The 20,688-nt window shown below is 43.5% G+C and overlaps 2 protein-coding genes across 3 annotated transcripts in view; both read left to right on the top strand.

Moving 5' to 3' along the window:
* Window positions 1-11,788: 11,788 nt before the first annotated feature.
* LOC101526795 (DBIRD complex subunit ZNF326) lies at window positions 11,789-19,784 on the top strand. The gene is made up of 4 exons (XM_004582064.2): window positions 11,789-11,923; window positions 14,076-14,120; window positions 19,541-19,576; window positions 19,669-19,784. The coding sequence occupies exons 1-4, from the start codon at window positions 11,908-11,910 to the stop codon at window positions 19,782-19,784; spliced, it is 213 nt and encodes a 70-aa protein (XP_004582121.1). The 5' UTR covers window positions 11,789-11,907.
* Window positions 11,856-20,688, top strand: part of LOC101521942 (DBIRD complex subunit ZNF326-like) — a 30,571-nt gene continuing 21,738 nt past the window's right edge. The window contains exons 1-3 of one of the 2 annotated variants that reach the window (XM_058659055.1): window positions 11,856-11,923; window positions 14,076-14,120; window positions 19,541-19,628. The gene's annotated coding sequence lies outside the window, so the exon portion shown is untranslated. Of the gene's footprint in view, window positions 11,924-14,075; window positions 14,121-19,540; window positions 19,629-19,669; window positions 19,781-20,688 lie in introns of those variants that run through there. The other variant, XM_036494271.2, reaches the window with a different exon arrangement.

The raw sequence follows: 20,688 nt of genomic DNA on the forward strand, positions 1-20,688 counted from the left end.
GGCTCCCGCTTCAGATTGGCTCCGCTCCAGCTGTTGAGGCCACTTGGGGAGTGAATCACTGGACGTAAGATCTTCCTCTCTTTCTTCCTCTCTGTATATCTGACTTTCCGATAAAAATATGTCTTTTTTAAAAAGTTATTTATGGAAAATGCGTATTGTAAAAACTGTGCTTGAATTTCATTTTTTGAGTTAAATTTTTTAATTTCCATTTTATTTCTACTTTCATTTCCATTTCCACAAATTTTTGACATGCCCTTTATGTGCTTAGTTTGTGAAATCAGCTGATGATGGTAATCTGATGGTAAGCTCAAACTGGTCAGTTGGTAAAGTAAGAAGCGGCACACAGAGTGCAATGAACACCAGACGATTTTATCCTACAGGAAACAATGGTGTCTTCAGACAGACTGCAGATGACTGAGCAAGAGCAAGGGACGGTTCTTGCTTTCTGTTGGGCGTTCTTTTCACTCTGCGATTTATCACGTGCAATATTTATTTGCTTTAAAACAAAAGACAATGGGTGCAGTGGTAAGAGGACTCCTACTGGACCACCTCATGACCTTAGCACTTTTAGCCAACTGCCTCAATTTCTTCTACATTAATCACATGACAACAGTGTATTTTGTTCAAGCCGGAGTCTCCCTTCTAAGACAGTGAAAGGAGTGAATCACCTCAGGTCTTTGATTTGTAAGAAAGGCATTAATAACAACAACAACAACAAAAACGAATTGCTTTTGCTTTCCTTGGTTTAAAGGTGCAGATGATGTCAGTGGCAAAAAAGAAACTGGCTGAAAGATGCATCTAATTGTTTCTGGTTGAAAAGTGTTGTTAATCAGTGAAATCCTGTTTCCTGTGTTTTGCATTTGTACAGTATGTTACAAATTTAAAAGCTCTTTACTGTCATTAGTTAATTATCTCCCAAGGGCAGTAAGGTAGTTAGAGGGAGTACGGGAAGGAAGGCAGCTTTTAGAGTACAAGATGCAGCTGTGTCTACATTAGCCCTGACTCAGGGCGTGGTGGTGACACCATTCCCCTCACGAAAATGTTCAGTTAATGTGTGGCTTTTCAGTTTCTAAAGTTTTCTTTATCTAGTTTTGATATTTTCTCAAAGCATACAAGCTACTGATGCAGAAGAGAACTTATTCCAATCGTGTATCTTGTGTCTTGAAAATAATTAGGCGCTGGTGCTATGGCCTAGTGGGATAAGTTGCTGCTTGCAATGTCTGTATCCCTTATGGTCCCGATTTGAGTCCTGGTTGCTTCATTTATAAACTAATTCCCTATTAAATATGCCTGGGAAATAAGCAGAAGATGGCTGAAGTGTTTGAGCTCCTGTACCCACATGGGAGACCTCAAAGAAGCTCTTGGCTTTTGGCTTTAGCTTGGCTGAGCACTGGCTGTTGCAGCTGTTTAGGGGAGTGCGGGAGGGGTGGTGAAGATCTTCCATCTGATGATTCACTCCCCAAGTGAGCACAACGGTTGGTGCTGTGCCGATCTGGAGCCAGGAGCCAGGAACCTCTTCCGGATTTATATTTCCACTTTATTTCTATGTTTTGTCTTAAAAATTGCATGGACATAATGGTGTCTGATTTTCTATCAGATTATATATCTTAAAAAAAAGACAAATTGTATATCTTGCCTTTTACACTTATCATCCTAAGAAGCATTTTCATTGTTTTGTACTTTAAAAGTCATTGATAAAACTTAGCTCTGGGTATCTCTCTCCTTCTGGGAGATGCCCCATCTCCCGACTTCTGGGAGGTGTCTTTCCCTTCCTATTTCTTTTCATGTTCACTTGTTCACTTCACAAATAAAACTCTATCTGCAAAAACAAAAATAAAAACCAACCCCCCCCCAAAAAAAACCAAACCTAAACGCAACAAAAATCTAATGTAATAAGGCACTGGGGAAAATTTATGATTATGTAAAAATGGAAATAAAGGTACTTACAGGGGACCCTGGGGGAATTTTCTACATTAATTTCCATTTAGAATCTTTCAGATTAACAGAAATTAAAGTTTGTGCTCCAAGTTCATGGCCATGGCTTGATTATCATTGGTTTATGCTGCCCTCTACTGGCTATTTATGGAATCTGCATGTGGTGAACAAGAGCTTCCAGGAAGAATGGTATGTGAGGGTATTTGAATGCTCTGTACCTGCATTTCTCTTTGTAGAAACTGGTATTCTTAAATATGTATTTTTTCTAAATTAAAAAAAATTGATAATGTTTACATAGTTGATCAGGGTGGGAAGGATCAAGGGTTAGGAAAAAGTGGGTGTGATCACTGTATTGAAAATTGCTATTTCTTCTTCCTGTTTCTAGGGAACGGCAGGGAAGGGATAAAGTGAAAAGCCATACCCAGCCTTCCAACAATTCCAGTATCTGGGGATGGGAAGCAGCCATCCGATATCAGCCCAGGGTCCCCATGCGGCACACACTCTGAGGATTCTGCTCAGTGGTTTCAACAGATCTGCAATGCTGTGGATCTTGCTGATCCAAGAATGAGGAAATCCTTCCAATGTCCACTGCCTAACATAATCGATCTTACAATCTCCATTCGACCAGATTGTTACGGTCATTGTTTGGCTGGGGTAGTTGTCCAATTTGTTCTGTTTTCCTTCCTCTGCTATGGTACCACATGTCCTCTGCAGGCCCCAATCGGCTGCCATCCCTCCATGTTAACAGGGCCTGATGTCAACTGTTCCATCTTTTCCACTGAGGAGGAACAATTCTCGCAGGTGAGCGCCAGGACCTGGGCCGGGAGAGCTCAGCCTGGAGGGGTAACCACCCCGCCAAGTCGGATATCACAAGGATTTGACTCCTTGTAGACTTGTATCCTTTTTTATCGAGAAAAATCATTCCCTCCAATGCATCACACAGCTTTGGGAAAGAAGCATGAGGCAGAGCCAGGAAGAAATGCTGTGCTTTTCCAGCAGAATAGATCCATCACATTGATTCTGGCAGTCAGTGGGGCTGACAGCTGTCATAGCCGCCTTGCTCTCAATTAACTTGGTGAATGAAAATCTATGAAGGACTATAATAAATTAACAAGAGAAAATGAATGGCAATAATTTTGAGTCCCAATGAGGAAATAAACTTTATTTTATGGATCAATGTACTTGCATAATATGTCATGAAGGAAGATAACTACTGGATTTTGAAAACATCTTTCTGTTTGGAGCTTTATCTAGTTCTCTTGGTGAAAGAATTCTATCACACTAACTGGTTTTTCTAATCTGAGGAAGACTTGGTGCACAAGGCATTCATGATCAGTTCTTTTTTCTTTTTTAAAGATTTATTTATGTATTTTATTGGACAGTCAGATTTACAGAGAGAAGGAGATACAGAAAGATCTGTCTGCTGGTTTATTCCTCAAGTGGCTGCAATGACTGGAGCTAAGCCACCCCGAAGCCAGGAGCCAGGAGCCTCACTGTGTCCCTCACATGGATGCAGGATCCCAAGGCTTTGGACCTTCTACTGCTTTCCCAGGCCACAAGTAGGGAGCTGGAAGGGAAGTGGAATCAGAACTGAAGTCCAGGGCCTCGCGTAACCTAGGGGTTAAAGTCCTTACCTTGCATGCACTGGAATCTCATATGGGCACCAGTTTGTATCCTGGCTGTTTCACTTCTCAAAGCCTTGGAACCCTGCACCCACATGGGAGACCCAGAAGAAGCTCCTAGCTCCTGGCTTTGGGTCAGCTAGGCTCCAGCCGTTGTGGCTACTTGGGGAGTAAACCAGTGGATGAAAGATCTTTTTTTCTGTTTCTCCTTCACTCTGTAAATCTGACTTTCAAATAAAAATCTATTAATTTTTTTAAAGATTTGTTTATTTTTATTGCAAAGTCAGTCATACAGAGAGAGGAGGAGAGACAGAGAGGAAGATCCTCCACCCAATGATTCACTCCCCAAGCAGCTGTAATGGCTGGTGCTGTGCCAATCTGAAGCCAGGAGCTCCTCTCGGTCTCCCATGCAGGTGCAGGGTCCATAAGTCTCGGGCCCGTCCTCAACTGCCTTCCCAGGCCATAGGCAGGGAGCTGGATGGGAAGTGGAGCTGCCAGGATTAGAACTGGCACTCACATGGGATCCCGGCGCGTTCAAGGTGAGAACTTTAGCCACTAGGACACCGTGCTGGGCCCAAAATTTATTAATTTTTAAAATATATTTTTATTTTGAATTTTGAATTATATGGTACAATTTTGTTTAGACTGGGATTCCTCCCCCAAATTCCTATCCCCGGACAGATTTTCCCCATTTTACTACAATGGTATAGTCCTTCATAAGGAAATATAATTCTATCAGTCTCTTATTTAAGTGTATTCCGGCATTGCTGGTACAGACAATGTCAGACAGCCCAGCATCCCATTGTCTACACATTTCCAACAGTTTCATTGGGAATCATCTTCCGTGTGAAAGCAGAGATGCATGTTCCAATATTCACCCGCATCTGTATATGGTAGACCCCAGTACTCCATCACTATACATTTCCACTGGTATGAATTGGAACAGCCACAACAACAACAACTACAACATCAACAACAAATTACAGCTCCGTGAAAAAATGCGCCACTGAGTGACCAACATATGAGTGAGAAAAAGGAAACACAAAAGTCTCTTTAGAAAATTTGTAAGAAAAGAAAGAAAATGTGACAGTATTTCTTTAAAAAAAAAAAAAAAGAAAGAAAGAAAAGAAAAGAAAAGAAAAGAAAAGAAAAGAAAAGAAAAGAAAAGAAAAGAAAAGAAAAAAGAACTGGTGCCCTGTGTGATCCTGGCCAACGCAAGGTAAAGACTTTAGCTACTAGGCCAAGGCGCTGGGCCTAATCAGTTCTTTTGATATATAGTTTTCTTTGACTAGAGAAAGCATAATTTTGTAAAATCATCTATGATTTAGCAAACTATTTTTTAACCTGAGTATCCTTTTGATATATTTATTGGGTCCAGCACCATGGCATAGCCAGCTTAGCGTCAACCTACAGTGCCAGCATCCTATATTAGTGCCAGTTTGTGTCCCAGCTGTTCCACTTATGATCCAACTCCCGGCTTGTGGCCTGGGAGAGCAACAGAGGATGGCTCAAGTTCTTGGGTCCCTGAACCTGCGTGGGAGATCTGGAGGAGGCTGCTGTCTCCTGACTCCTGCCTTCAGATTGTCTCAGCTCCTGCCATTGCAGTCATTGGGGGGTGGGGGGGGAGTGGAAGAGAGAGTGAACCAATGGGTTCTGTAAATTTTCATTTCAAAAATAAAATTTTAAAAATATATAAAAATTACAAAAAACAGTTATCACAGATTTAGAGCCAGAAACTGCTGGTTGTGTGATCTTGGGTGAGTAACCCAAGTTCTCTTCTAGTTTTTTTTGCTTGTTTGTTTGTTTATTTTTGGGTTTTTTTGTTTTTTGAAACGAGAACAATCTATTTGACTGTGAAGATTAGAAACAAGGCATTTAAGAGTGAAATGGTTATCTTTCCATTTGATAACTGTTCATAATCCTTGCTTATATTTATGCTGAACTTGGGTCTTTTTGCTTGTTGAACTCTTGATTAAATGGAGCACTAAGCCCTTGACTAGAACTTTAAAATATTATTGCCAACACTAAGGAAGGAAGGGAGGGGAGAAGGAAGCAAAGAGCAGAGAGGGAGCGAGGAAGGGAATATCGTACTCTTAGAATTTTGTCTGTAATCTATATTAAAGCTGTTAAAAACTAATAACTTAACACTAGAAAATACTTTTCAAAACAATAAGGCACTCAAAGTGTGAAGAGTGATTTGAACATCTCATCTTGTACCAGTGCAACTTCCTGCTTCCCCATTCCCACAGCTCGCCAAGTTCACACCATCGTGGTTATCCACAAATGAGATGCCAACCTCATACTTTACCTGAGAATCCCACTGCCCAATCTCTTGTGGCCCCTCCTCCTCCCAGTTCCCACCTACCTACCAGTGGCTCAGGTAATCTGAGTCACCAGTCCCTGGGGCCAGCTTGCAGCCCCTCGCCTTGCCCCTCCCACACCTCACAGGCTCACCTGTGTGTGTAAATGAGCCTCCCTTTCTCCAGCCCTTTCCTTTTCTTCTCCTTCCCTTCCCTTTTAGCCTGGTTCTCCTGCATCCTCCATCTTGTCCTGGCAGCCTCCATCCTGCCACCATGGCAGGAGACATGTCCCTTCCACTTTTCTCCCCCTCCACTCCATCTCCTGTTCCTGCCGTGCTAAAATAAAGGACCTACTAAGCAAGCGCCTCGTTGTGTCTGGGGTTTGGCTTGCGGTAAACTTACCATGAAAAGAGGATTTGGCTGCGCGAATTAGCTACACCTAGCAATGTAAGAATTTTATGAATCATAAGAACTTTAAATGCGTTCAAAGCCTAACACAAAAGCTTTCTAGTTAACAAAGTGAAAAAGCAACTAACAGAATGGGAGAAAATTTTTGCACACTACACAAGTGATAGGGGACTAATATCCAGGATTTACAAAGAGCTTCAGAAACCCAGGGACAGAAAAAAAAACCTGAAAAATGAGCAGACATTTTTCAAAATAAATAAATCTAAAAAAATGTATTTTATTTACATGAAAGAGAGAGTGCAACGCAGAGCTGATCTTTCTTTTGCTGGTTCACTGACCAAATAGCTGCCGTGTTTGGGGTTAGGCTAGTCTGAGGTTAGGAACTCCACCTGAGTCTCCCACATGGATAGTAGGGGCTCAAGTACTTGAACCATCTTGGAGCTTAATCAGGAATACTGGGTTGGAAGTGGAGCAGCTAAGACTTGAACTCGTATCCTGACATGGGAAGGTGGCATCATAAGCATTAGCTTAACCCTCAAAACTACAATACTGGCTCCTCTCCATATGTTTAGAATGTGTTCTACTCAACACTTACAAGCTGTCTTTAGCTATTTTCGACTGTGGTAGCCTTGGAACCAGCTCATCTTTTTTTTTTTTAAGATTTTTTTTTATTGGAAAGTCAGATTTACAGAGAGAAGAAGAGACAGATCTTCCAACTGTTGGTTTGTTCCCCAAGAGGCCTCAATAGCAGGAGCTAAGCCAATCCAAAGCCAGGAGCCATGAGTTTCCTCCAGATCTCCCACAGGGTCCCAGGGTCTCTACTGCTCTCCCAGGTTACAAGCAGGGAGCTGGAACGGAAGTGGTGCAGCCAGAATATGAACTGGTGCCCATATAAGATCCCAGGCATGCAAGGAGACAACTTTAGCCACTAGGCTGGCGTACTGGGTCCACCAGCTCATCTTTGATAAGACCATAGAGCCCTCAATATGAATAAGTTTGTTCAAGCTTACTATTTTGCTAAATATTAATTCATAATTTTTTAATATTAAGAACATTTTAAAAATCTTAAATAAAGATTAATTTGAGAGGCAGAGAGAAAAATTAGGTTCCTATTTGCTGGTCTCTCTTGTTCTCTCTCCAGGACCCGACAATGGTCGGTAATGGGCCAAATCAAAGCTGATTATTAGAAACACTATTTGGGACCTGACGTGATGGCTCAATGACTAAATCCTCAGCTTGCAAGTGCTAGGATTCCGTATGGGCACTCCACCTCCCATCCAGCTCCCTGCTTATGGCCTGAGAAAGCAGTAGAGGATATTCCAAGGCCTTGGGCCTCTGCAGCCAAGTGGGAAACCCAGAAGAAGCTCCTGGCTCCTGGCTTTGGATTGGCTCAACTCTGGCTGTTGTAGCCACTTGGGGAGTGAACCAGCAGATGGAAGATCTTTGTCTCTTGTAAATGTGCCTTTCCAATAAAAGTAAATACATCTTTTTTTTTTAAATTTTATTTTGCATTATGTGACAGTTTCATAGGCTCTGGGGTTCCCCCCACCCCTCCCCATGCCCCTCCCCCACGGTGGACCCCCAAAAGTAAATACATCTTAAAAATAGAAGAAAGAAGTACAGTCCAAATATCCTAAATAGGTGTCAGAGACACAACCATTTGAGTACTCACCAGGGACTACATTAGCAGGAAGCTGGAACTTGAAGTGAGCTAGCACTTCTGTTCGTATGGCGTGAGGTGCAGGTGCTCCAACCTGCTTCTTAACTGCTAGGCCCAATTCATGCCCTGTCCTTCTTAGAGCTTGACTCCCTTTTCTTAAGTGTACATGGATTTGTCAAAGAACATGTGAAGTGCAAATGATCTGGAGGTAAACTAGGAAAACACTGTAAAGTCAAGACTCTCCTTTGCAGCTCCACTATTGCTTACTTAGTCTCCAAAATACTTGTAGAGTTAGAATGGCTTTGCACAGATGAAGCTCTATGCACTCACTTATAGCCTGATTAAGTCTTTTCTTCAGTGGTGACAATGTGCGACATTTAGGCCACTGCAAGGGGTCCAAAGAAGGGTTTGCACACCCTGAGTATGAACAACGAGCTAGATCAGGGTAGAACCCACTAATTACAGCAAGAACCCAACTGCGATAACTGCTGAGAAACTTACACAGAGGGAAGGAGTCTCCAGGATGTTACAGGGAGGTTTAGCAACAAGCAACACTAAAGAATGGAAAAAGGAAAGAGGTGGGGGGGGGAGGAGCCACACAGACAATGATTGCACCATCAGCAGAGGCAAGGAAATGTGAAAACACACTGCTGGCTCAGAGCATGGCAGATGCCCAGTGTTGCTGGAGCAGAAGGTACATTGGCGGAACTGAAGTCATGAGGAACAAAGGTGCCTGGTAGTCTACTCACCCAGAGCTTTTCCAATCTGAGTACGACTTCTCTGACACCTGCTTCAGGAGCAGATCTTAGGTGACCTCCGGTTTCCCCTGCAGTCTGCTCTTGACCTCAAGCCCCATTTCGTCCTCCCCTCAGCCTTTTTTTTTTTTTTTTTTCATTTTCCTGTGGACTTTGCCAGTTTGGCATGAATTCACTTGCCCCCTGTTGTAAAATACATAGAATATGAAATGCATAAGATTTCATACAAAGCGTTTGTGCCTTAGGGTTAAAATTTAATTTCAGCCTGCAAAGTAGGAATAGACCAGGTGGTCTGACAGGCTAGGTGGGGAGACAGATAACAATGAAGCAAGACAACAATGCTTGGCACATGGGTGGGGCTCAATTAATATTTTTTGAATACACCAATCAGGAAACAGCCTGATGGACTCAGGCACTGTGAGATATCTATGGGTCGTGGCCCCTGTGCCTGTCAGAGCACTTCCTACTCAGGAGATGGAAGGAAGGGGAGAAGCGATGTGTGTATTGTGGTTCTTCGTGTATCTGCTGAGAGTTCTCTTCTAGATTTTTTAAAGATTGTTTTATTTCTATTTGTTATTATTTTATTTTTAAAAAGCATTTTATTTATTTATTTATTTATTTATTTATTTATATTGGAAAGGCAAATATACAGAAAAAAAGGAGATACAGAGAAAGATCTTCCATCGCATTGCAGCCCCAAGTGGCTGCAATGGCCAGAGCTGAGCCAACCCGAAGCCAGGAGCCAGGAGCTTCTTCCAGGTCTCCCATACAGGTGCAGGGTCCCAAGGCTTTGGGTTGTCTTCTATTTCCCAGACCACAAGCAGGGAGCTGAAAGGGAACTGGAATAGCCAGGATCATAACAGGTGCCTGTATGGGATCCCAGCGTGTGCAAGGCGACGACTTTAGCCACTAGGCTATCATGCTGGGCCCTATTTTATTTTTATTTGAAAGACAGAGTTACAGAGAGTGAAGGAGAGAGAGAGAATCTTTCACTTTCCAAATGGTTGCAACAGTTGGATCAGGAGCTTCTTCCAGATCTCCCACATGGGTGTAGGGGCCCAAGCTGGACTGGAAGTGGATCAGGCAGGACATGAACCATCACCCATACAGAATGCAGGCACTGCAGGAGGCTTAGACCGCTACACCATGGTGATGGTCCCAACTTTTCATTTTTAGAGAAGGAATGGGTTGGAGAAAACACTCTTGGCACACAAGTACAGTGACCCAAATGCAGTTTGTCTTGTCAAAACCTTAAGACCTCTGGTTACAGAATCAGTTCTTTGCTAGAAGCAAAATAGGGAGAAACAGGATAACAAGAAAATTACATTACAAACATTCAGGGAAAGTTCAGGGATTGGCAATAACAAGACTAAGACTTCAGTGCAATCACAAGGAGCTTTTACTGTGGAGAGGTAGCAGGCTCGAGTATGTAATGCATGGTAGCATAGCCTGAGGCCTGGTCGGGCTATCTGTCCCGAGTTGGTCAGAAAGGCAGACTCTGCTGCCCCACCCCAACCGGCCAGGAGGCGAATCTGTCTTAACAGGTCCTAGGTGAGTCACTTGCATTTTCATGATCTACTGACCTAAGGAGTGGGTTGGGATTTGGAAATGTTTCTTGGAAAAAGTCAATTCTGATCTGTTTTGAGGATGAATATTGGCAACCTGGTGGTGAACCAAATACAAGGAAGCATAAACCAAGTTTCGGGAACCTGAACAGACATGGGGGTATTTTGGCAACCAGTATTGTTACATTGGTGAGTAACAAACAGGGAGAGTTTGGATGAGAGGAGGCGGAGTGCAGGCAGAATGGTGGAGGTCTGGCCGATTCCTGCTGCAGGTGCTCCAGGGTAAGGGCATGTGCCTAAATCTAACTGATCATAGAGACACCCAGTGACCAGTGTAGGCTGGGATTTACATCAGTGCAGCTGAAAAACCGGAGGCTGAAAGGGGGGGGGAAGAGAACTAATTACAGTGTTAAACAATTTATAGGAAGAGCTAATGAGTTTGTACACTAAAATATTGGCGGTGGGGATGGAGAGTGGAAGGGTGGGGTGAGTCTTGACTGGATGACTGGCAGGCCTCTGGGTGGGATTAGTGGGTCCAAACTGCCACCTACAGACAGGAAGGAATTCAGGAGCCGCAGCGGGATTAAGGAGGGGAAATTGTTGAGTTTTGCTTTTGACAGGTTCAGGTTAAGTGATTAGAAGGCATATGAAGCAGGTGAAAGAAAAAAAAAAAAAGAAAGAAAAAAGAAGGAAATAAGAAAATGTTGGGGGAGGGAGTGATGCCTAGCTCAGATTTCTGGCTACCCACCCCCACACAGTTAGTGTTTTTCTTCCTAATTGTATTGCCTCCTTAAAGCTTGGTTTCAGCAGCTGGTCGAATCCGGAAGAATAGCAAATAACTTAGTTCATTGTTTCCCGTCAACTCATTGTCGCCACCATTTGCTTTACGAAAAAAAAATTTCTTAACCCCGTAGTTCAAGCCGCTGCAGGGTCAGCATAACCAGAAAGTTTCCTCTTTTTCATATTGCCCATTGTTCCCAGCACTGTCTCAAAAGTGGACACAATGCAAAGCCAGTGCGTGTGTGTGTGCGCCTGTGAACTTGTGTGGCTTTTCATAAACGCCTTCACATTCAGAACCGTGTAATAACCTGTCTTGGACTAAACCCATAACTGTTTCTCATCCAGCGATCCGTTCCCTACTCGGAGTTCTAAGGACGTCCCAGCCTGCCCCGCCTTCACACATGCTCAAGCTTTTTCTGGATCAGTCATCCGCAGCCAATAAAAAGGAAAAGGTCGGCACGTGATTTGATTCGTTTGAGCAGGAGGAAGATAACCCTGCCAGGTTCAAACATGGCGGGCCGCAGCGGCCCTTCTAGAACGTCCGGCTCACTTTCCCTCAGGCGTCGCCACTCGCCGGCGCGCCTTCTTTACCTTGGGTGCCGGCGGCGGCTCCCGAGGGTCAGGGCGGTGGAGCGGGACGCACGCCGGCTTCCCGCCCCCCACGCGAGGCACGCCCCCAGCCCGCTCCAGCCAATCGCGGGTCGCGCTGCGGCGCCCGGCAGGCCCGGCAGGCCCCGCCCCCAGCCTCGCTGTGGCCTGCGGTTCCGGGCCCTTAGCGCCGCTTTCGGTGGAGCCGAGTGCTCGTGAGGAACCGCGCGCGGTGTGGGCGCTCGCCGCCGGCCGAAGCTCAGCCCCCGTCGCCGTCAGCCCCGAGCCTCCGCCATGGACTTCAACGACGGTGAGCGCGGCCTCTCTCAGGGTTCCGCAGCGCGGGGAGTGGAGGCGGGAGGCCTGTGCCGGGGGTCCGCTGACCGTCTCAAGATGGCCGTGTGGGCTTTGTTCTGCGGGCCCGGAGGCCGCCCGCCGCGGGCCCAGCTCCCGGAGCCGGCCTCCTGGCGGGCCCCGCGGGTCCCATTCCCGCCGGGACGTGGGAGCTCGGTGCGGGGAAGGACGGGCCCCGGGGCTCGGGCTGTCCGCTGCCTGGCTTCCGTGCGTGGAAATTGCCCACGCTTGCGTCTTGCCGGTTCCGCCGAACGGGCCAGCGGGGCCTGGCGGCTTGTCGGGCCTCGGCTCTGCTGGGAGGGCGGCGGCCCGGGTCGGTCCGGGGCGTTAAAGCTCGGCCCCTGGCTTCTTCCCGCTGGGGAGCGCTTTCGGAACTTTTTTTTTTTTTTTTTTTAACGCCGTGATTTTGACTGCCTCTAAGATGGGTTTTAAAGGGAAGCCATCGGCGATCGGCGTGCGCGGAAGGCGAGGTATTTCCTGGTAGCACAGCGGGCCTGCCCGGTCGTGGATTCCTCCTTGGAGTTGCTCTCCGAGCGGCAGAGTGCTTGTATTTGGGGCCTTGTGTGTGGACGCGCGTCCCGTGCCCTTCACCTTCAGACCTGTTGTTTTCACTGATGAAATAACACCGTGTTGGAACGGTGCCTTCCAGGCACCCCCGTCTCCAGTGCCTCAGAGTGTTTCACGGGGTTACAAGGTAGAATTCACAGAGGCTTCGTCTTTTCTATCTTCAGCTGTTGCCCAACTTTTAGAGAGATTGGTGTCAAGGGAAAAAAAGGGGTGGTGGTGGTATATGGCGGAGCAGTCGGGAAGCATGGGGAAGGGCTTGATTAATTAAACGGGGTTTAATCCCGGGGAGCCAGGCGTTTCTAACTAAAACCCGTGCACTAAGCAGTTGTTAAAGACTCTTAACGCCACCAACAAGTCGTGTTTGACATTGAGTTGGGTGTGATCTCAGCATATGGATGAATCAGCTTTTGAATTTTGATTGCACAGAGAGTAAAAGCTGCCGAAGGGGACCCCCAATAACCTTTCCATAGATGCTATTCAGTCGGACATAGGAAGTTCAGCTGGTAGGAGTATCTGATGTTTTTGTCTGTTTTGATTGGGCTTTGACTCATTTTGGTATAAATACCTTTAAACCATGAAATGCTTGAAATGGTCAAAGTTTAGGATGGAAATTCAAAAACCTTTTAGTAAGTTTTCAGGCTACCTAGACCCAGGTAGCAGCAGGGGTCAGCAGGTGGAGCTCGGTACAGTAAGGGCTGTTTCCTCCACCCCTCCCCCCAACCATTAATATGACTTCTATATCTGAAAAAAGTTATAAAACTTAAAATTCTTTTTTATTATCCTCATATTCCTACAGGTCTAAGCAATGTTTGTGATAAAATATTTCCCTCTCTGTCCATTCTCGGCTAGCATTTTTTTTTTTTTTTTTTGGGAAATGCAGTTTGACCAACGGTGTATTTGTACAAGTGTACCTACACTTAATGTGTATAGTGTAACACGGTACTGTTGTACACAAACGAGTACTGTATTAAATCCCATTCTTTCAGTATTTGTAAAATTAACTAGGTGAGTTAACATTGGTTAAATTGGTTTAACAAGGAAATTGACAATATGGTTTCCATATCTGGATGGATTTAACCCACACTCATAACCTTACATATATATGCATCTTTTAGATTAGATCTTGAACTTTTAGATAGTGAATTAAGTGTCAAGTATTAACTTTGAAAAAATGTTATATTACATAGAACCACTTCTCAGATGTTTCTGTTTTTTGCTTTTTTTGGCATACAATTGAGTCTCTCCACTTTTCTCCTAGTGCCTCACTAGATCAGTATTAGATCCCCTGTTTTAGCAATTATGGATCAGGTGTTATTAGCTAAACCTTCCATTTCCTTAATTGGATGATGAACCTGCTCTTGGCGAGGATAGTCAAAATAAAGGAGACATGTGTTTTCCCATGTGGAGTACTGTTGATTATTTGTATCTCGATTTTGTGAATAATTGAGTTAATGGCATTTAAGAAACTTTTGAATAGATGCTTATAAAAGTTTGGAAACTTGATGCATTTTACTAATTCTCTGTTAAATGTGTCTTCATAGATTACATACACAATCCTTGCAGGAATACTTTCCAGGGTTTTAATGGTGAGTATCCCCCCCCCCTTTTTTTTTTTTACAATTAGATGGTTTGATTTAGTGTATTTAGATTTCCCCTTATGTGCGTCAGGTTGAATGCAGTTCTACTTCATTTCGGTTGTGGCTTTTGCTCTTGATGTGTTACTTCTCATTGTTTACTGTTATAGCCAATGAAGTATTTGAATTTGGAATCAGAAAATTTTCATATTAATTTGATTTTCTGTTCATTTGGATTATAATTTTAAAATTTCTCACAAACTCTGGGTGACTATAAGTAATGTACACAACACTGAGTTCTGTGTTGAATAAACTCTGGTATTGAGTAATATAGCTTAAGTGGTTATTGGCTTGTTTTTATATAGCTTCTGTTGTAATGCATTTTGACCTTGAGTTGAGGTCGTTTTCTTCAGTGTTTCCAAATATGTTAGTGTATAAAGAACTGGTTAGAGGATTACATGAAAAACTGATTATTGGCATAAACATGACATTGAACTTGTGACTATAGAGTTAGATAAAATCACAAGAGATCCACATCTCTTGGATGTTATCTTGATTGTTATTAGAGCTAAGTCCCTTTCATTGGATAATGACCCGGGGAAAGTGCAGAACAAGTCAAAGAGGTTACAATGGGATTTAAGGGAGTAACATCCCTGATTTCAACAGAAATGCAAAAACCCAGTTACACAGTATAGTATATTCACAAGATAAAACTAACGCAAACTAAGGAAAATGTTTATTTTATGGGAACTATTATCATTTAGTTAATTTTTATGGATCATTTATAAGGATGAAGAGAAACTTGGAATTTGATGTAGGTTAAACTTACAGAAACAGTCAATGCATTTTTAAAAAAATTATTTATTTTCTTAAAGATTCATTTATTCTCACTACAAAGTCAGATATACAGAGAGAGGGGGAGAGACAGGAAGATCTTCCGTCCGATGATTCACTCTCCAAGTGACCACAAGGGCCTGTGTTGTGCCGATCCGAAGCCAGGAACCAGGAACCTCCTTCGGGTCTCCCATGTGGGTGCAGGGTCCCAAAGCCTTGGGCCGTCCTCGACTGTTTTCCCAGGCCACAAGCAGGGAGCTGGATGGGAAGCGGAGCTGCTGGGATTAGAACTGGTGCCCATATGGGATCCCGGGGCATTCAAGGCGAGGACTTTAGCCACCAGGCCACGCTGCCGGGCCTATCAATGCATTTTTTTTTTAAAGATTTATTTATTTTATTACAAAGTCAGATACACAGAGAAGAGGAGAGACAGAGAGGAAGATCTTCTGTCCAATGATTCACTCCCCAAGTGACCACAAGGGCCGGTGTTGTGCCGATCCAAAGCCAGGAACCAGGAACCTCCTTCGGGTCTCCCATGTGGGTGCAGGGTCCCAACGCCTTGGGCCGTCCTCGACTGCCCTCCCAGGCCACAAGCAGGGAGCTAGACGGGAAGGAAGCTGCCGGGATTAGAACTGGCGCCCATATGGGATCCCAGCGCGTTCAAGGCGAGGACTTTAGCTGCCAGGCCGCTGGGCCCAGTCAGTGCATTTTTAAAAAGTATTTTATTAATTTGAAAGGCAGTTAGAATTATACAAACACACGCGTCTTCCATCTACTGATTCACTGCCCATATGGCTGCAACATCTAGTGGGTGGCACTTGGGCCTTGCATTGTTTTCCCAGATGCAGTAACAGGGAGCAGATTGGAATTAGAGTAGGGGGACTCAACTGGTGTGTATATGGGATGCTTAGCAGCATTGCTGAACCAGCTGGGTACAGAGCTGGCTCCAGTTGATGTGCATTGAAAGAGTGCTAGTGCGGGTTCCGTGGCCCTCTGTCTGTGGCACCATCGTTCTAAAGGTATTGGTTTGTGTCCTGGCTCTGGCTGTTCATTTCTGATCTAGTTCCCTGTTTGTGACTTGGGAGAGCAGCAGAAGATGGCCCAAGTCTTCATGCACCTAAACCCTTGAAGAAGCTTATGAGGACGGCTCAGCTCAGCTCTGGTCATTGTGGCCATTTGGGGAGTAAACTATCAGATGGATGAAAGACCTCTCTATTTTTGCAACTCTGCCTCTCAAATAAAAATAAAGGGCTTGGTGCGGTAGCCTAGTCCCTAAAGTCCTCACCTTGCACACACCGGGATCCCATATGGGCGCCAGGTGTAATCCCAGTGGCCCTGCTTCCCATCCAGCTCCTTACTTGTGGCCTGGGAAAGCAGTTGAAGATGGCCTTTCCTGCCTTCCTAACTCAAAGCCTTGGGACTCAGCACCTATGTGGGAGACCCAGAAGAAGCTCCTGGCTTCAGCTTCGGCTGTTGTGGCCACTTGGGGAGTGAATCAGCAGATGGAAGATCTTCCTCTCTGTATATCTGATTTTATAATAAAAATCTTAAAAATACAAATAAAATAGGTCTTTAAGTAAAAAGAATGCTGAAGAATTTTTTAAGGACTTATTTTTATTGGAAAGGCAGCTATACAGAGAGAAGATAGAACGATCTGTCCACTGGTTCACTCCCCCAGTGGCTACACCTTGGTTGGAGCTGAGGTGATCCAAAGCCAGAAACCAGGAGGTTCTTCTGGGTCTCCCACGGGGGTGCAGAGTCCCAAGGCTTTGGGCTGTTCTCAACTGCTTTGCCATGCTCAAGCAGGGAGCTGGATGGGAAGTGGAACAGCTATGATTAGAACTGGCGCATTCTAAGCTAGAATTTAACTACTAGGACATCTCGCTGGGCCCAGAATATATTTTTGATTTGGATAATGACATAGTATAAATTTACCAAAGGAATTATATTGTTTCCATGTGTAGTTTAGGTTGAAAACTGCAAAATTTGGGGCCTGGGCTATGACCCAGTGCTAAATGCTCACCTTGTATCCTCTGGGATCCCATAGGGATATCAGTTGTGTCCTGACTGCTCAACTTCCCATCCAGCTCCCTGTCTGTGACCTGGGAGAGCAGTAAAGGACGGCCCAAAGCCTTGGGACCCTGCACTTGTGTGGGAGACTCAGATGGTTCTAGCTCAGCTCTGGCTGTTGTGGCAGTTGGGGAATGAACCAGTGGACGCAAGATCTTTCTCTTCATTATCTGCTTCTCTGTAAATCTGCCTTTCCAATCAAAATACATTTTTATTTTAAAAAATTGCAAAATTTGCTAGAATGTCATTTTATGAATTTAGAGGAATTTTAAAGCCCAACCCAGAATTGAGAAATGACAAAAGTAATTTTCACGGTAATATTTTCTGATGAAAATTAGCTCAATTTACAGGCAGTCTGGTAATAGGTAGAAAAGTTTTTTTATAGAATATTTTGACAACTATCCTGTAGCAATCTTTTTTAAGATTTATTTTTATTGCTAAGTCTGAGAGACAGAAAAAATCTTCCGTCCGATGATTCCCTCCCCAGGTGACTGCAATGGCTGGAGCTGGGTCGATCCAAAGCCAGGAGCCAGGAGCGTCTTCTGGGTCTCCCACGGGGGTGCAGGGTCCCAAGGCTTTGAGCGGTCCGTAACTGCTTTCCCAGGCCACAAGCAGGGAGCTCAATGGGAAGCATGGCCGCCGGGATTAGAACTGGTACCCATATGGGATCAAGGTGCGTTCAAGGCGAGGACTTTAGCCACTAAGCCACCGTGCCGGGCCCAATAGGTAGAAAATTGAGAGGGTTGAATAAAAATGAATCTAGAGTTTAGACTGGAGTAAGCAGCAGGCAACTATCACCTGCAATGCTGGCATCTGATTTGGGTGCCACTTGAAGTCCTAACTATCCTGCTTCTGATCCAACTCCCTGCTAATGTGCCTGGGAAAGTAGAGGGGAGATGGCCCAAATTCTTGGGTGCTTGGACCCACTTGGACAACCTGGGGAAACATCTGGCTGCTGACTTTAGACTGGCCCATTCCAACTGTTGCAGCCAGTTGGGGAAGGAACCAATTGATAGAAGATCTGTCTCTCCTCTCTCTGTAAATTCTTTCAAATAAATAAATGCACAAAGAAACAACGTAGAAATAGCTGTAGTGAGTAGGACTGGTGCTTTTATCGAAGGAGGGGAGATAGAGAGATTGAGATTGATTTGGAAGAGTAGAAATTCATGATATCTAGTAGAATTTACTGGAAAGTTGGATGTAATGTCTCAATGTAGGACTTGAAATGCAGAATCATTCCTGGCTAAAATTTATTTCGTTATTATATAATATGTTATAAAAAATCTTAGGATTTTTATTTTACTTTTTAAAAGATTTAGTTGGAAGGCAGAGTTAGAGTAATAGAAGATAGCTATGATACGTTGGAGAAATTGTTTCGTCTCTTTGTACTTTGTTTAGTATCTAACTCTAAAATAAGAAGACTGAATGTAGTCATTTAAGTGAGGTTTTAAGTTTCAAGATTCTGAGGAGGTTCTTAGTTATGACTAGGAATGTTAAATGATTGTAAATAAAAATGTTCAAGATTTATAAATTAAGGTATTTGCTCTTAGTATACTTGTATTTGTAAAATTTAGGATGGTAGCAAAAAAAAATTCTCTCTTTTTTTTTTTAAAGATTTTTATTGCAAAGCCAGATATACAGAGAAGAGGAAAGACAGAGAGAAAGATCTGTCCAATTGTTCACTCCCCAAGTAACCTCAACGGTTGGAGCTGAGCCAGTCCAAAGCCAGGATCCGGAGCCTCTTCCGGGTCTCCCATGAGGGGGCGGGGCGGGGAGGGTGCTGCAGGGTCCCAAGGCTTTTGGTCCACCCTCAACTGCTTTCCCAGACCACAAGCAGGGGCCCTATGGGAAGCGGGGCTACCAGAGGTAGAACCAGTGCCCATATGGAATCCCAGTGTGAGCAAGGCAAGGATTTTAGCCTCTAGGCTACTGTGCTGGGCCCAGGAATTTTGTATTTTTAATTCTTTCCTTGTGTAATATGCTGTAGTGCCTAACCCAGGGCCATATAGTAAGCATTTTTCTAATCAAATAAATACTGGTTAACTTACTTACATGAAGTACAGAATTAGAGATATCTGTAGTCTGCCCCTTTACTCCCAAAATGGCCACAATGACCAAGGCTGGGCCAGTCCAAAGCCAGAAACCAGGAGCGTCCCCTGTTTTCCACATGGTAACAGGAGCTTGTCCTCTGCTGCTTTCCCAGGTGCACTAGCAGGGAGCACCATTTGCCCTGAATAAGGTATTTTAACTACATCATCACACAGCACAGCCTCCCTCCTTCCCCACCCCCATGCCCACCCTGGAATTCCTACATATAAGCTTTTATTGACTATGTGTTCTTTTTGAAATATGAGACTTTGTAAGCAAATCTGACATTTTAAATTATTATATTTGTTTTTCTTCTCATGGCTAATGTGATTGAACTTCAGTGTTTGATTTATTAGCATAATTGATATGCAAAATCGTATGTTAAATTTTCTGGATAAATAGGGCTTTTTACTGAGATGTTCTTATTGATTGTCTTTTAGGAATGGATCGTGATTATGGCCCTGGATCTTATGGAGGTCTGATGTACAAGGATATTTATCTAAAATTTATTTTTGAGTACCACTGAAGGTGAGCTTCATTTAATTTTTTTCTGTTTAAACTCTTGTAGGGATGGATCGAGAGTACGCCCATGGATCCTATGGGGGTCAAAGATCCATGGAGTCCTACCTAAACCAGTCATATGGCATGGACAATCACAGTGGTGGTGGTGGGGGTAGCAGGTAAATTGCTTCATCACTTTGCCAAATAATTAAATAACTAAGATTCTGGATATATTTAAGAATTATTTAGGATATGTAATTATACTTGAGCTTCACTGTTTAGTGTTGAATAATTACTTTAAACATTTAAATATGCTAATGGTATAAAAATATTATCTCATGGTCATTGGCAGACATTTTAGGAAAGCTCGTGGTAGCTGTTGTCATTTCATTGTAGTAAGAGTAAAATTTTAGCAGTGAACATTTTTTTTTACTTTTGATTTAACTCCTTTTTGATAAAATGTCCACAACAAATTACCTAAAAGTATTTTATTGGAAATAATTACTTGTATAGGTCATTTAAAAATTTTTTCCTAATATGGGTGTTGTATAAGGCAGCGAAAGCAGTCAACCAGAGTGGATTTAAATGAACCAGTCAAGCAGTGTTTCTAAGAAACATTTAAGAGAGTCTTTTAATTTGAAATAAGTTGAAAGAGCATATAAAAATGTTCTTTAAATCATGTCTGAGGTTATTTATTGCTAATTGGTTCCTAACCCAAAACACTGTGCTCTAAGGTAAGAGCATTGATTCAAGGTCATGGATACAACCCTTTTGACTGTCTCCATTCTTTTTATAGTTCATTTTTGATACTATGTCAACTTTAAACCTACTTAATTTCAGGCTTTTGGATTGACCATATTTCCAGAAAAGGGGGCCTGCTTTTTGATGCACAGAGATTCCTGTTGAACATAAGTAGAGCTAGATAGGAGACATTTGAAACTGTTATCCTTCTTCGTAAAATTGAAGGATCTGGATTCCTTAATAATGGCTTGAATGATGCTTTCCTTTTTTCTGTTTTTAAGTGTGCCTGCCATTAAAATTCTTGGTAGAGAAATATAAAGGAAAATAGTTATATTGGTTTTGCTTC

The sequence above is a fragment of the Ochotona princeps genome, chromosome 2, assembly GCF_030435755.1.
Source record: "Ochotona princeps isolate mOchPri1 chromosome 2, mOchPri1.hap1, whole genome shotgun sequence".
Classification (NCBI taxonomy): domain Eukaryota; kingdom Metazoa; phylum Chordata; class Mammalia; order Lagomorpha; family Ochotonidae; genus Ochotona; species Ochotona princeps.

Excerpts from the sequence above, each read along its gene's own strand:
- LOC101526795 (XM_004582064.2), top strand. Across the intron at positions 14,121-19,540 it reads TACTTTCCAGGGTTTTAATG|GAATGGATCGTGATTATGGC; the intron begins GTGAGTATCCCC and ends ATTGTCTTTTAG. Across the intron at positions 19,577-19,668 it reads TGGCCCTGGATCTTATGGAG|GGATGGATCGAGAGTACGCC; the intron begins GTCTGATGTACA and ends AAACTCTTGTAG.